Raw genomic sequence first — 15342 nt, 5'->3', positions numbered from 1 at the left:
CTAACATACTATGTGTTTGGTGCACTGACCACAGAGTTCTCGCTTACCTTTCACAGTCCAGAACTTTTCTAAGAGATGACTCCAAATTATCTCTAGCCACTACACTATCTGAGTATATCAACACATTTGGTGACTTAGTATTCACTAGTGGACGGGAACCTTTGACAGACTTTGGTGTGCCCAGTTGAGATGTAGATTCTTTGCATTCTTCTTTTATTTGGGGTCCAGCCTCTATCTGAGGATGGGTTTTCTTTGGCCCAGTGGTACTAACAATTCTTTTATGTGTAGTCACGGATTTGATTTGACTAGATATGTTAAGTAATGATGTAGACAATTGACTTGTGCCTTTCTTTAGATCTAATTTTAAACTAGACTTCTTTGGTGTTATGTTATGTTGAATTTCAACAGTTACATTCTCAAGGACTAGTTTACTTTCATCTGGTTCCTCAGTCTTTTTATTAGGAGATTTTTCAGGTGTTTTGGTAAGTTTTTCTGGGGTCATTTGTAGTTCTACAGTGTTTGCTGCGCTTTTGGTTGCTTCTTGTTGGTCCTCTTCATCTGCATTGAGAGACTTGCCAGTGTTAACGCTCACATCAGCTAATGTGACATTTCTTTTTGTGTCTAAATGCGTTTCGTTTTTACCATTCATTTCCAGTACAGAGCTTTTGGACTCCGACTTGATGTCTACGACCTTGGATAGTTTCCTGAGCAATGCAGCATGAACTGGCCATTGGAATTGAGCTGGAGCAGACTTGAGAGCATGCTGAATGTCACTGCGCAGACTTCTCATTGATGGATCAGTTGCTTTATTTGGTTCACCAGACAGTTGTACAGCTAAAATAAAGTTGATGGTTATTTTTAAACTATAAAAAATCAATGATATAAAACTGAAACATGACATTTAGTACTGTTATAATAATAATAATGCACACACTCAACACTTTATAGTCATGTTTTAAGGCAACATTCCGAGTTATCATATCTATCACCCTATCATTATCCTAATGTGAACAATCAAACGCAGAGTCTATAAGCCAACGTAAAGGAATACTCGTGTTTATTTTTGACATTTAACATAGATTTGAGTAACTTGGTTAAATAAATAAATATAAATTTAAACCTCACTTTGTATCCTAACAACGGGTAACTTGTGATCAATGACGAATTCTCCACCAACGAAATTAAAGCCAATCATGCTTAGACTTTCAATGTTTGTCTTCAGCACAATAGCTAAGTGTGAACCAGCTTTCCAAGCCACAAGTTGTCCTACTGTTTCCAACTGAAAAATAGTTTGACTGTCAGTATTTATATTCATAGATAGCATGACACCAAAGACAAATTGTTTAAAATAAAAAATTTCACATTTTCCATAAATATCTGATAACTTTTAAAAATTTTATTTACATTGATGACATCCTGATTAGAGCTTCCTTCATGGGGGTCCATTTCACATTCGAACAGTACTTCTACATCAAGATCAGTTACTGGGGAAAGGTCGCTGGACCCCAGAGGTAGCCCGCCCGAACATGACACCCAATCACTGATCTCTATGCACTGAGTTGGCTTCATACTGCAAATCCTCGTAGCATTGGTGTAGTCCAGGAGATCACATAAATATGCATTTTTTGGATTGGTGCATAGCTTCGAACTTAGTGTTGGAGTTTCTGAAAGTTATTCAATATTTTAAGTTGAAGGACAGATAAGACTCTGCATGTTCATAAAACGGGTCGCTCGAAGTTTAGAGGGCTGTGCAACTTCACATTTATTTTTTGTTTCCACTGTTGTGATTTTCTTAGACAAGAAAATAAAAATACAAACAAAAAGAACCCTGTCACGATATACATAATAAATATTGTTAGGTAATTTAATTATTTTTGGTAATTTTTCTCACCTGCAGCGTTTTCGGGCACTTTGCAGAAGGCTACGCTGGTGTTCCCGCTTAGGAACTCGAGAAGGCGCGAGCGGAACGACCTGACACGCCAAGTCTTGATGAACGTCATGGCGATGTATATCGGCGTGAACAGCATCTTGAATACACTACTCAACCACTTACCACGCTACCTAACTAAATACTGGGTTATCGATTCTAAAGTTCATATTCGCACTTGTATACTCCGCCTGATTCCGCCAGTATAACAAAGACTCTAGAACGGATAAGATATTTCTAAAAGTACTACATAATCTTAAAATATAAAGATAAAGAAACTACGACTTTTACATAGGTTTTCCTTCAAAATTTTCTCCAGAATCCAATAAATTCGATCTTTCGTATTCTGGAGATTTCAATAGCTAACGTTCCATTTTAGGTTACATGCATTAACCTTTGAGTTCGTACAACCAACAAGAATCAAGAGACGAATCTCTTTTTGAGATGAGCATAACCATTTGTTTTATACATTGAATACATGTATCAATGTATGTATTATAGGAATATTTAATCGATTGTATGCTTTTCCAATAACTTCTGCTAAATTGTGATATAAACGGTCAAGAAAAAAATTCAACTGTGCAAAACAGAGCGTCATACTCAAAATGTCAAATGCATGTTGCGTTCACGGAACTGGACATATTATCTATATGTGCGTTCACGATAATTAAGGCGGCAAACTTGAATAATTATTAATTTATAATGTTTTTTGGTTACATCTTCATAGAATAATATAAATTTTATATATTTGTAGGTAACAGTAAAATAATGCCTTAGATTAATAATGATAAATCTCCATTGACTTACGTAGATCTTGCAATAATACCAGGTTTAATTTTTAATGCAACGTCGGTGGTAAACAAGTAATTAATAAATTAGATACGCCGCGTATGAACTGATAACACATTGTCGGTATCGCCATTCAATAAATACATGATAAATAAAGGAAATGAGAACCGTTGTCATACGAAGAATAATATTACCCAGTGCATTTAAACGATAAGCACACAAATAACTTAATACAGAAGTAGCAGAATTTGTTACTGCTTACAAATAATTGTTAATTATTATTATCTCTTGCTATTTAATAGGTCCACTCAGCCAAGACTCAGCCACTTATCAGTCTAGAATTATTTAAATATCAAATTTGAGCGTTATATTAACGCGTTAAAGCTGATAGTCACGGTTGTTTTTCATACAAAATTAAATCCGAATTTTCGCCCACTGCGACTACTTTTTATGTAGGTCAATACAGAATTTTACCAATTATATATAACTACCCACATTTTGGTGATAAAAACGTTTCAACTGTCCGCACAAAAGTCTACTTAACAAATTTTTAACATTTATTTAATCATTCGTAAAATTGAAATACATGAGACTCCGGGACCGTCGCGAGATATCGACTTATGAGAATGATAAAAGCAGCAAATATATTTACTTTGGCGCAGTTGAGCTTTGAACAGCATTAGCGACACACCATTTCTCATTGTCGCATTAATAAACTTGTGTACGTTCATAGCCGTGAATCAAGAAGAAAGTACGACATGAAACCGAGTAAAATTCAATATTTTTTGAAACATGATGTCAACCACAATCTTAAGGAGTTTATCGAAGAGAAAAAGAGTTTTAGTAAGTATTTATTTAATTAAGTAACTACTTTCCATCCTGTGTGTTTTTTCATTTTTTTTTTCAATCATGTACATTAGTTAATTAAGTACCTACAAAGTTGATTTGCTGTGCGTTTAGAATAAGATTTGCACTGCCCATTATGTGATATTTAGAAATTCATGGCGTTGACTGATGATGAGTTTTTTAAGTAAATTCAACTTGTGTTTTATTATTGGGCTGTAATAAATTTATTGTAGGTGTAGGTAGTTCACCACGTATGATTGATTACACGTTGTAGGTATGTAAAGATGAAAACAGCCAGTTGCCATCAACTTTTTCAGTTTCTTCATATTAAAATGAGATTAACTTTTATCCGTTTTTCTAATAAAAATTGAGGTAAAAAGATAAAGTTAGTTGTGGCAAGTTGATTTATTTATATTTTATTAATATGGTTTTCCGCAAAGTAACGTCTAAATCTATTAATATATTTTCTCTAGTTCTTAAATATTTCCAGAAACAGTCTTCGAAAGTGTCAGACGTTTTAAATTCGTGTGTTATGTAGCCGGTAAGTGCATGAGTAGGTACGTTCTAAGTTACTAAATCGCGAGACAAATAATGTACAATATATTGTAACCTGAGCATATTATTATGTAGTCGCTTCTAATCTATTGCTACTACTAGTACTCCAAGTAAATAGTGTTATCGGTATTGCAGAGATATAATTTGTATTAATTATATCTTTCCAAATTGATGGCCGACGTGACATCTCGCAGATGCTTATATGTACTTACTGTAATAATACTGTAGTTATGCCTTATTTAATAACTGCCTCTGTGGCCGAACGGTTACCATGCAGGCCTGCAATAAAGAGTTCGTTTCCCGGGCCGGGAGAAATATTTGTATGGCCTAAATTTATTTATCTCGTGAGTTTAGGTGTAGATAATTTGTGGTTATGTATGTGTGTATCTATGGCAACCGCAACATAGGGTTTCCCTAGTGCGTGGCTATGCCTGTGTGCGTTCTTATTATTGTAGTTAAATATATCTCTAACTGTTGGGGAAGGTTCAAAGAAACATGTAAAGTGACTGGACACGGACTACAGTTTTATTATTTGAAAAATTAAATAACATATATTTGACTGCCTCCGTGGCCAAACGGTTACCATGCCGGACTGCCACGCAGAGGTCCCAGGTTTGATTCCCGTGCCGGGAGAAATATTTATATGGCCTACATTTATTTCTCTCGTGAGTTTGGGTGTAATTTGTGGTTGTCTATGTGTGTGTCCATAGCACCCGCGACACAGGGTTTCCCTAGTGCGGGGCTATGTTGAGTGTGTGCGTTATTATTAAAAAATAAATAAAAAAAAATGAAGTTACGCGAAAAATAAAAAAATATCCTTGTTAAACGGTGCATGGTCGCCTCTTTGCGTAGATCCGTGCCGGTAATGGGCGTTAAATATGCAACTTATATTGTAAATTATTTATTTTCTTGCAGATAGTAGAAAACAAGAAGTAATGGCAATTAGATCAAAATACCCAAATAAGATACCGGTGAGTTTGTTACAAGAACAACAGAAAACCATATTTCCTAAATATTGCTAAAAACCTACTCACTTGAATATATCGTATGTTCTCAGCACGTGATAGGTATATGTTAATTTTTTGCGTGTGCCTTTAAATTAATATATATATATGTACAAATATACAAATTAATATATATATATATATATATATATACCTATATATCAGTTAAAATATGTCTACGTAAGTACTTTATATAAGTACTATAGATGAATTAAACATGCATCTATGACGCCTTCGCTTGATCTTTATGTAGATAGCTAATAACCAGTGTTCGAAATTGAGGGAATTAAGGACCTGTGGACTTACTTAGTATGGATCATGCTCTTACCAAAATGCAATAAACGCTACTTACAAAGTCACCAATTATGGAATATAAGGTTGAACCGATTGTTTTCAGTTGAAGGTGGAAAGGTACCATAGGGAGAAGACTCTACCGCAGTTGGAAAAAAACAAATTTCTTGTACCAGATTACATAACGATGTCACAATTCCTAGTCATTATTCGAAATAGAATCAAACTGAGTCCTACTCAAGTAAGTATATTTATTTACTTTAGTCGTGGCAAATCAAGATAGCTTTATTATTCCGATCCCGAGATCGCTCTTATACGTATTTGATTTGTATACTTATGTAATTAATCCATTGTGGTATTTTCGCAGTCGCTATTTCTGATAATTAACAACACTTCCATTTTGAGTTTAACTCTGACGATGGCAGAGGCTTACGAGCACTTCAGCGATTTGGACGGCTTTCTCTACATCACATACGCATCCCAGGACTCCTTTGGATACCATGATGGTGAGTGCAGCTCCCTAGTCAAATGGCCAGGTGTATTTACTGTTGGGTAATTTTCCGAAAAAAATTTTAATAGTGGAAATTTTTCCGGAAAATTTTCATAAAAATTGGCCAAATATAATTCGAAGGCTCATATTATATGTTCTACGTTTAATTATATATTTAGAAGTTTTATTTAGCGTGAAGTATAAAATAAAATTGTATAGCTAAAAGCAAGTTAGAGTAAAACGAGGTTTAAACTGATTGGACAACAGCGAATAAAATAATAATAGGCAAAAAAGATTTAAAGCTAACACCACCCGGTTTCAAGGGCTCTGCTTCACGGGTGGGCGTGGTCCAGGTTTATTAACTTATACATATAAGAGCTCAAATTAGGGACCCTGACTACCTTCCCTTAGTACACCTTCTTAAGCTAGAGTTAGGGTCCCTTTAAATCGGGTAGTAAAGCGTTTTTATAATGGCTCCGTCGTTTTCATTCAGTATTTTCAATTTTACACAAATGTGTCAAATGTCACATGTGGCAAAATATTTTATTTTCTGAAGTGTATGAATTTTTCAAAATGGAAATTTTTCCATGACCTAACACTAAGTGTATCACCACTTTATTTACTTAGGTAGCTTACATACAAGTACAAAGATTCCCACATCCCTTAAAATAAATAAATACTAACCCAGTAGGAGTAGGCACTTTACACCGTTAATACAGATACATCTAGAAAGTAGAACACTTAAGATTTAAATTAAGTGGCGTGTACTGGAACAGCGACATCAAATATTCTGTAAACTAGCGTGAATGAGTTTGCTCGTCACCATGAAAAACTGTCAGCTTATCACATACATTAAACCGCAAGACAATTTACATCACTTGTCTCTGAAGTATGTCAAGTTACTTACCGCGACCTGTACCATTTGACCGCAATGAGAAAACTGCGAGTTATCGCCTACCCTTACGCCCAACACGACATTCCTTTCGTTATATCTAGTTAGCATCGGTTAGCGACTTTGTGAAAATAAACATAGTCCCCTCTTTACAGATATAGGGTCGGCCCAAGAAGTCGAAGCCATCAGACATAGATTCCCAAACAAAATACCTGTAAGTACCAATACCTACTCATACAATACTTACCTATGTGAATATTGTAGAAATCTCTTCTGTCTCTAGATCTTCATACGTTTTAAATTTTTTTTTGTTCTTGGCTTTTCGGGGTTAGGTAATAGTAGAAAAATTTCTCCTTAGGCCTTAGAGGATGGAAATCTTTAGTCACACTGACGGATCTTAGCTAAAACGCTAATAGCAAAAAGAAAAAAAAGACAAACGTAATTTAATTAACTCCAAAAAGGGAGTTTTCAAAAAGGCCACCGTAAAAATACAACGATTTCTCGCGTATAAATGTCAGAAAAATAAAGTATTGAAGAAATATGATTACACGATATTCACTTTTGTCTATAAAACGGAGAAACTTATAAAATAAAAAGGAAATTTGGAAATGGAAATTCCATTCCTTCCTAATTCCTTCCTAATTTAGGAAGGTGAACCTTACCTATAGTTTTTTCTTTTTTAATTTCTAGAATGGACTAGTAGTAAGAATCTTAACAATCAAATATCTGTCCTAAAGCGCAAGAAGTGTAGGGACATTATCTAAGTCCCTACATAGTATTACATGTTCTTTGCCTTAATTATATCTACTTATATAAGTAAGCAGTTACACCGGTCTTCACTAGAATATTCTAGATTATTAGAGAGTTATTAAGTAACCACTTTAATTAGACATATATGTTTACATACTTAACTGTCAGCGTTTTACTAGTCTGTTTTTATTTATAAGTAGCACCAGTGTAATCTGTTCTCACTATAAACCAAGGCGCCGCCTTGAAGATTGCACCGACTTGTAAATTGAAAGCCTAAATAATGTATTCAGCAGTCGTTATCTTTGTGCGTACCTACTGTACAGAATCTGGTTTCTACATAAAGTATTTACTATCGCAACATGTTAGATAATTTATCTGACAACTTTAATTAGATGACAAATGGATTTTTGGTTGAAGTCACAGACCACATATTTCTTTCGTAGTTGAAGTCAATAATAAATCAACTTTATAAATACAGTATTGAAATTTGCCTGGCGCCGTACCAATTGCCATTATTACCCTCAATTGTCGAACTAATACTAGGATATTTTGAATTTCAAAAGGTCCTTTTTATGAAACCTTTGCTCCTCATAATCCGATTCGATCTTCAGAATAAATATATTTTATTCAAGTATCTATGTACAACCTTACCTATTTCTGCCGTCAAACAGTAATGTGAGCTAATGCCAAAACCGGTTTTGACAGGTAAGAGTACTGGTGGACATGACGGGCATATGGGCAGTGGCGGATTTGCCCAGTGGGCCCGGGCCTAGGGCGGCTAATCGTGACAAAAAATTCAATGACTTTTAACAAGAAATAACTCAAAGTACCTAAATATTGTAAAGGCTCACGCACATTATGGCGAGCCGCACTGCACCGCATCGTATAACAATAATCTTCCTAAATCACTTTCGTACATTTTATGTATAAAATCACATAAAATATAGACATGTCCTACCAGTATATGATCAGTGCTGAAAAGGACTGGTACTGACTTCTGCCTATGGGACTTGTCAACTTATGTCTCAGATCTGTGCGATTTAAAGCTCTGAGTGGCACTGCAACTGCTAAGGACAGGTGTGTCGCTTAACACCAGCCGCACTTGTTCGTCCTGCCACTTGGTATCATAAAAAAAACATTTGCGCGTACGCTGCATTTGGGTGAATATGGGACTACCGCTACCCCAATTTCTCAATAATCCTCAACGGCTAATATAATAAGTTATTTCAGCTTTATGTTTCGCGGTACGAGAGAGAGCGCGAAGTGCCTGCACTTGGACGAAACAAATTCCTAGTTCCACAAGAGCTCACCATGTCGCAGTTCCTCTACATCATCAGCACAAAACTGAAGTTAAGGGACACACAAGTGAGTTACCTACGACAAAATAGTTTAGTATATGAGTATTTTTGTATTTGAAATGAAAACTGACTGCAACTATATGACGCACACCGGTTTTCATGGTGTCGCTATCTCTGCGGCCCCGGGTTCAATTTAATGTAGAAAACCTAACTTTTCTGCAATATCTCGGGTCTGAGTGTTTGTGGTACAGTCGTTGTTGCCGATTTCCATAACACAAGTGCTTTACTTTACTTACTATGGGGTCAGAGCAACGTATGTGATGTTGTCTAATATTTATTTGATTGTTATTTATTAATGCTACTTCTTTTAATTCACTTGTGACATCATCAGGTAATAGGATTGTTATAGAAACGGTCTAAACGGTGATTCGGACTGCCGAAATATTAGAATAATAAAAAATACTTTTGTATGATCAGTCGCTGTACCTGCTAGTAAACGACAAGGTACTGGTGAGCCACAGTCTGACGATGGCCCAAGCGTACGAACAGTTCCGCGGACCCGACGGATACCTACACATCACATACGCTGCACAACAGGTTTTTGGTTGAGTGAGTATTAACTACACAGTATTAAGGTGGCTTTCCACAGGCGAGGCGAGACGAGGCGAGATGAGAATTGAAATTTCTATAGCAAAATTTCGCGCACATCTTTGGTGGAAATGGTCGGGATTGACGAGTATGGGCGAAACGAGAATTGAAATATTTGTTGATGTGATATTTAACCGTTTTGCTGCCTACATAAAGTATTATAATCTGCAACGGAAACAAGATTTCTCGCGCGCTCGCGCGGGCACTCGCGAGATCATCAATCGTGAGAATGATATGAATAGTGGGGTAATTGTGGGGTACGTACGATGAGATTTAAAAAAAGAAGGTTTCATCTGATTCTTCTTCCGTTAACATATTTAATAATAGTTTACGGGACATGTTACTTCAGCCGCGTATTTATCGCTTGATGAACTGTACAGCACTGAATCTTCACTATCCACAATCACAGCGCGAGCTAGCTATTAATGGCAATTTTTGGTGGAAAATAGATCGGCGAGATTGCAATTCTCGTCCCTCCTCGTTTCGTCTCGCCATGCCGGTGGAAAACCAACTTTACAATATCTTCTATGTTACTATTCTTATGTTATTGTTACTGATCAACCGAATGTGGATTAGGTAAGGGAGTCACCGCACTCATCGATAAGGAATCACATTAAACCGTTGTCTCCATATAATAACGGAAAAGACGTGCCTTTCTCAACGGCGGTCCGAGCACCATATGACAATATGTAGCATGCGCGTATAAGTTGCACGAAAATAGTCTGACTTAAACAGAAAAGCACAGAACTTTATCTCACAGAATTCTCGTTTTCTCCACAAATTAGAAAGTTATTTCTCTAGATACTCTGACAGTCTGTCACTGGAACCCTTCTAAATTCGAAATTAATTCTACACGCAAAACAAACAGAATGAGATATAATCTGCTAGTCTGAATCTGGTGGTAATTTAAACAAAATAGTCTCCCGAGTTAGAGTAAATTACTTATATCTGCCCAGTAACAAGACGGCCCATCGATGTCTATTGATTTATGATCTTATTTATTGCCATCTCGAAGTGAACAGTACAAACACTGTGTCGTAGACAGAGCGACCGTTCGTCGTGGAAGAAAACAAGTTGATTTATTGCCGGACGTCAATCCATTAATGAAACAGATAAAAACCTACAACATGCTATATCTACGCAAATATATCGACGAGCAATGCACTATTAGGTCGTTGACTACGAAGCCCTAGCGCCAACTGTGCGGACCTTGATAATTTACAATAACATGTGCACAGTGGTTCGAGTAAACAAAACATACCGACTACCGAAATCCGACGAGTAAACAGATTTCTGTAGATAAGTCACAAAACGTTGATTGTTAAGGAATATAAAATATAGTTAGTTATAAACACTGCCTTGGTCAACATGTAAGCATATTTATATACTCCTACAATAATTGTATTTTCCTTGACTCGCTATCACCGCGTGGCGAGGGCTGCAATTATAAATATAGCTGGACATCGTCAAGCGGACAGGCCGGTGGTGTCGCTGGGCAAAATTTAGCGAACGTTATCAAGGAACACTGCTCTGCTTCGGTCAGGGTCGATGGCCCCTTGTTTGTGTCGTCTCAATGTCTACGTTGTGTTTTTGTGGCACTTTCCAATCACCACGGAAACTAGGCCGTTTCTTTTTTCGCTTGTAAACACAAGAATTTTACTTTATTTATTAACATTTAACTATTTATTAGCGCTAGTTCAAAATACCGTCTACAGACAGGCAACCGCTCACGAATTATTCCGCACCTCGTTCAACACACCCGCTGCTATATTTATGTCACAATAATAACTTTATCACAGGTCGCGACACAAACATTTAATTGAGTGGCGATGCCTCTTTGTTGTGATAAAAGTAATTTAAATCTTTTCCAGAGCCCCCAAGGGATTGTTCTTTTGTTGTCGGCGTTAATATCAGGCTACAACTTGTTCTCATTATCTAGTTGCCAGATTACATTGTCACAGTTTGTTGATATGTGTGAACATATTGGTACGAGGTACCATGAACGCTATAACTTGGGCCTATTCAAGGCGAGAGTGAATAGGCAATTAGATGTGCATGCTCCATCGTCGATCCCATCGTCACTTTCCGTCAGGGGATTTGGAGATCAAATACGCACTGACAATCATAAAATAATTATAACGTTGTAATAAAAAAACCGACCTCCAAAGTTGGAGGAATTACATCTATTTACCAAGTTTTATTGAAATAGAATAAAACCGGATTTATCCCCTAGTTTGCCACCCATAGAGGTGGAATATTTCCTTTAAATTTAAATGAGACCAATACTGAGGTACCCTCTTTCCAACAAAAAATAATAATCAAAATCCGTTCACAAATTATCGCGTAACATACCTACATACAAAAAAATACAGTCAAATTGAGAACCTCCTTTTCTTTGAAGTCGTTAAAACAGGCAATAAGACTCGACCATATTACAAATATAAAAATAATATCATGTATCTAAACATGAAATAAAATGTTAGTTCTTAACAAAACGAAAAAAAATATAGCATTTTTCGATACTGGGCAGACTAAACTGAGTCAACGGGAAAAACTGTTTTTTTTTGTGATATCAAGTGACGGGACACAAATCGTGCGCCTGGTAGTAGAGCAGGGTTTCTTAACCTGTAGTCCAAGGACTCCTACGGAGTCCGTGTAATGAACGTCATCCAGGGGTACGTGGCGAGTTTACCCAACATAATGGAGCAGCAACGGTCACACTAACATTCATACGTAAAAACAATTTAAGCTAAACCTACTTTTTTGTCTTTTCGGAATGGTTCATGGGTTCTTTGACATTTTGAAAGGGGTCCCAGACTAGAAAGAGATCGAGGAACCCTGCCTTAGAGGATGTAAAGTGGTAATCTCACGCTAAACCACAAAAGCCAAAGGGCACTGCCACTGCGCCCGTCACCCGAGAATAAGTGGACAAACAAAATGTCATAATATGCCTGTAATTTCAACAAATATTATTTATAAATTGTTTCTGTTTCTATCTTATCTTTAATAATATGCTTTAATAATGTGGACAACCATGCCAATTACGTGGTCTCAAACTAGAGAATTCCTTGGACTATGAGTACCAGAGCAACAGAAGTAATGCGGGGCACTACCAACTATATATAACCAATACGAATCGGACACGCGACCTACTTATCCAGCGCCCAATAGTGCAAACCATCGAGTCTTATATAATCAACTGCCTTCACGGTCGAACGGTTAATGCGCTGGTCTGCCACGCAGAGATCCCGGGTTCCATTCCTGGGCCGGGAGAAACATTTGTATAAGCCCACATTTATTTCTTTGGGTGTAGTTTGTGGTGTCTATGTGTGTTCATGGCACTCGGGATACAGGGTTTCCCTAGTGCGGGGTTAAGAGTGTGTGTGCGTTATTATTATATTATTTAAAAAAAACATTTGTTTACAGAAAGCCCTCCACAAACTCGCTGGTCATCCGTGCCAATGGAAAGTATCTAATGTTCCTACTCCGCTCTTCTCATATTATAAAGACTGATAGTATTTTACGTTTGTTTGTCAAGCCGAAGGAGTATAAGTAATTTATGTACGTATTATTGTTAAGTGTCTAGTTATTTGTATTGAATTTTCTGATAAAATAAATCTCAGTATGACAATATTAAAATATTTATTGACATTGCCAAATTATCAGTTTCAAACAACGCATGAAGATTGTCACCAATATTAAATGAGGTGGTAGGTAAGAAACGTTTAATATAATCAACTTCTCGATACCTTACTTTCTCAAACTCGTATCTCATAAAGAGTTTATTCAGGAGATGGGAAAACTTTCCATTTATTTTAAATTTCTTATCAAGGGTGTTAATTTGGATGTATTACTTTAAGAATAGGTAAAAGCCAGTCTTTGAATATGAAAGAAATGTGATGTCAAATCAGCTTGCAAAATTTGTATATACAATCCATTTTTTGCATTTCAGTAACTTTGTGCTGTATGATGCGAATTTGATAAAGTAAGGCGATGTTTTGTTCTAAAACTACAGACCTATCGCTTGACTGAGCCGGTTACTCGGTTACTAGCTTTGGTTATATACTCAATGGGGAGGAGTACAGTTTACTTAACAGAGGGTCTACTCGTTGTTCGTCCGAAACAATTAGTCTCAAATTGGTAATATTCGACCAGATTATAAGACGCATGCTTTTTACTTGACAATTGTCTTTTGTTTTGGTCGAGTTTTACTTATTTGATAGTAATAGGGAATGTCGGCCGAAGAACAGGAGTAGACGTTTTTCCATCTTCTAAGGAGTAGACCCCCAGTTACAGAGCTGCACACGAGATAATTGGAACAAGATTTTTCTGTCGATTTTCAATAACAAATTGATTGATAAAAGTGCCACATGACTTGTCTATTCATTTCAATTATCAGTGCTATAGTTTTTTTATTATCGTTTCACACAACAACAATTGGCTAAGACTGTAGGCACTTTTGTCAATCAACTTGCTATTGAATATCGTCAGAAAAATCTTGTTGAAATTATCTCGTGTGTAGCGCGACATAACTGTTACGTAAACTGTCATTCCTCTTGCACTGCGCATCTACCTCTGAATAATGAATACAGTAATAATAAAATTTTATTTTTCTGCCCAAACACAGTCACTTGTTCCTATTTTTAATTTATAGCAGAAGTTGTTTTAAAAGTTCTCTGTTTAAGATCTCACACATTCTGCTTAATGCTCAATTTACATTGCAACGTAATGGAAGCGAATTTTTATAACGATATTGTACATAGCATCATTATGCTTTATTATGCATTATGCTTTATTATTTCATTAAATGTATGTTCAATATGTAATGTATAAACTAGACACGAATCAAAAAACAGGTCGCGAGCATTACGCAGTTCTGCGGGAATTCCGCAGCTGCAGTGCGACGTCAGGTCTACGAAATAGGTTTTGTACGTACCATAGATATAGGAATCTATCCATATCTATGGTACGTACCGTGTGCCAGAAAAAACATGGATTCAGATGAATAGTAGATCTATGTGGTGCATAAATACGTATGTTTGTATAAAGTGAAAACTTAAAACTACAGCGACCAAAATTCTAAATTGTTTGTGGCTGTAATATACACCAACTTTTCATAGTACATTTATTTAATAATAAAAATTAGTAGGATAAACTTAGAATAATAACTATATACTATATACTAAATAGTCCGCACACACTAAGTGAGGCAAATTGAAGCGCGCGCAAAGGGCCTACACGAGCGGGCGGGCCTCCAGTGCTCAAGGTCAACTTGCACCGCGAACAGATCAAGAATTTTAGCTAAAAATGACGAAATGTGCGGTAACTGAGTGTAAAAATACGTCAGACAAACATAAAATAGATACTAACATCACATTCCACAAGGAAATAACGCGTTTCAAGTTGTATTTTTATATAAATATTCACTAAAACCGAAAATTAACCTACGTTTGAATTTGATTTTTGCCTCACTTGTGACAGTTCGTTTGATATGAAACTATCATTCTATGCATTATTATTCTAAGAGGATAAAGATAAATGTTTGTAAAATGTTTCACGTTTTCCAAAAAGTTAATGCTTCTAAAAATTTGCCTTTTCTCTTCTTCTGTTTCACAAATAGGCGAAATCCTTGTAGTGTAAAATATCCACACTGAATAAACTATACGCCTACTACAGCCTCAAGACGTTCGAGCATTCCGGCGACTTTCGCTTCCGTTCTACAATTTAAATTGAGCCTATGACTTCATGTACCACCTAACAGAAACTCCACAGATGTATTCTGAAAATCCTGATACAATGAAATTTTTGAGAGGCCGGTCCTATTTACTTGTTACTAATATTAATTAATAAAT

General features: G+C 36.2%; 2 protein-coding genes across 2 annotated transcripts in view; one reads left to right on the top strand and one right to left on the bottom strand.

Moving 5' to 3' along the window:
- Positions 1-2027, bottom strand: part of LOC113239550 (biotin--protein ligase) — a 32914-nt gene extending 30887 nt beyond the window's left edge. Inside the window, exons 1-4 of the mRNA XM_026476610.1 lie at positions 1892-2027; positions 1405-1664; positions 1126-1279; positions 48-834 (exon numbers count right to left, since the gene is read on the bottom strand). Coding sequence (XP_026332395.1) covers positions 48-834; positions 1126-1279; positions 1405-1664; positions 1892-2027 — 1337 coding nt within the window. The remainder of the gene's footprint in view (positions 1-47; positions 835-1125; positions 1280-1404; positions 1665-1891) is intronic.
- Positions 2028-3059: 1032 nt separating this feature from the next.
- Positions 3060-14389, top strand: LOC113239474. Its single transcript, XM_026476505.1, has 8 exons — positions 3060-3559; positions 5033-5088; positions 5519-5653; positions 5780-5918; positions 6950-7008; positions 8775-8909; positions 9320-9451; positions 12917-14389. The coding sequence occupies exons 1-7, from the start codon at positions 3475-3477 to the stop codon at positions 9449-9451; spliced, it is 741 nt and encodes a 246-aa protein (XP_026332290.1). The 5' UTR covers positions 3060-3474; the 3' UTR covers positions 12917-14389.
- The last annotated feature ends 953 nt before the right edge of the window (positions 14390-15342 follow it).

Source organism: Hyposmocoma kahamanoa, unplaced genomic scaffold (genome assembly GCF_003589595.1).
Source record: "Hyposmocoma kahamanoa isolate Upper Pololo Valley unplaced genomic scaffold, ASM358959v1 99879, whole genome shotgun sequence".
Taxonomy (NCBI): domain Eukaryota; kingdom Metazoa; phylum Arthropoda; class Insecta; order Lepidoptera; family Cosmopterigidae; genus Hyposmocoma; species Hyposmocoma kahamanoa.
Note: the sequence above shows the minus strand (reverse complement) of the source record. Positions and strands in the feature narration are given on the sequence as shown.

What these genes read in the sequence shown, in the direction of transcription:
- LOC113239474 (XM_026476505.1), top strand. Translation starts at nt 3,475, where the DNA reads ATGAAACCGAGTAAAATTCAATATTTTTTGAAACATGATGTCAACCAC. An exon ending in TCAAACTGAGTCCTACTCAA is followed by an intron (nt 5,654 to 5,779) that starts GTAAGTATATTT and finishes GTATTTTCGCAG; the next exon opens with TCGCTATTTCTGATAATTAA. An exon ending in TGAAGTTAAGGGACACACAA is followed by an intron (nt 8,910 to 9,319) that starts GTGAGTTACCTA and finishes TTGTATGATCAG; the next exon opens with TCGCTGTACCTGCTAGTAAA.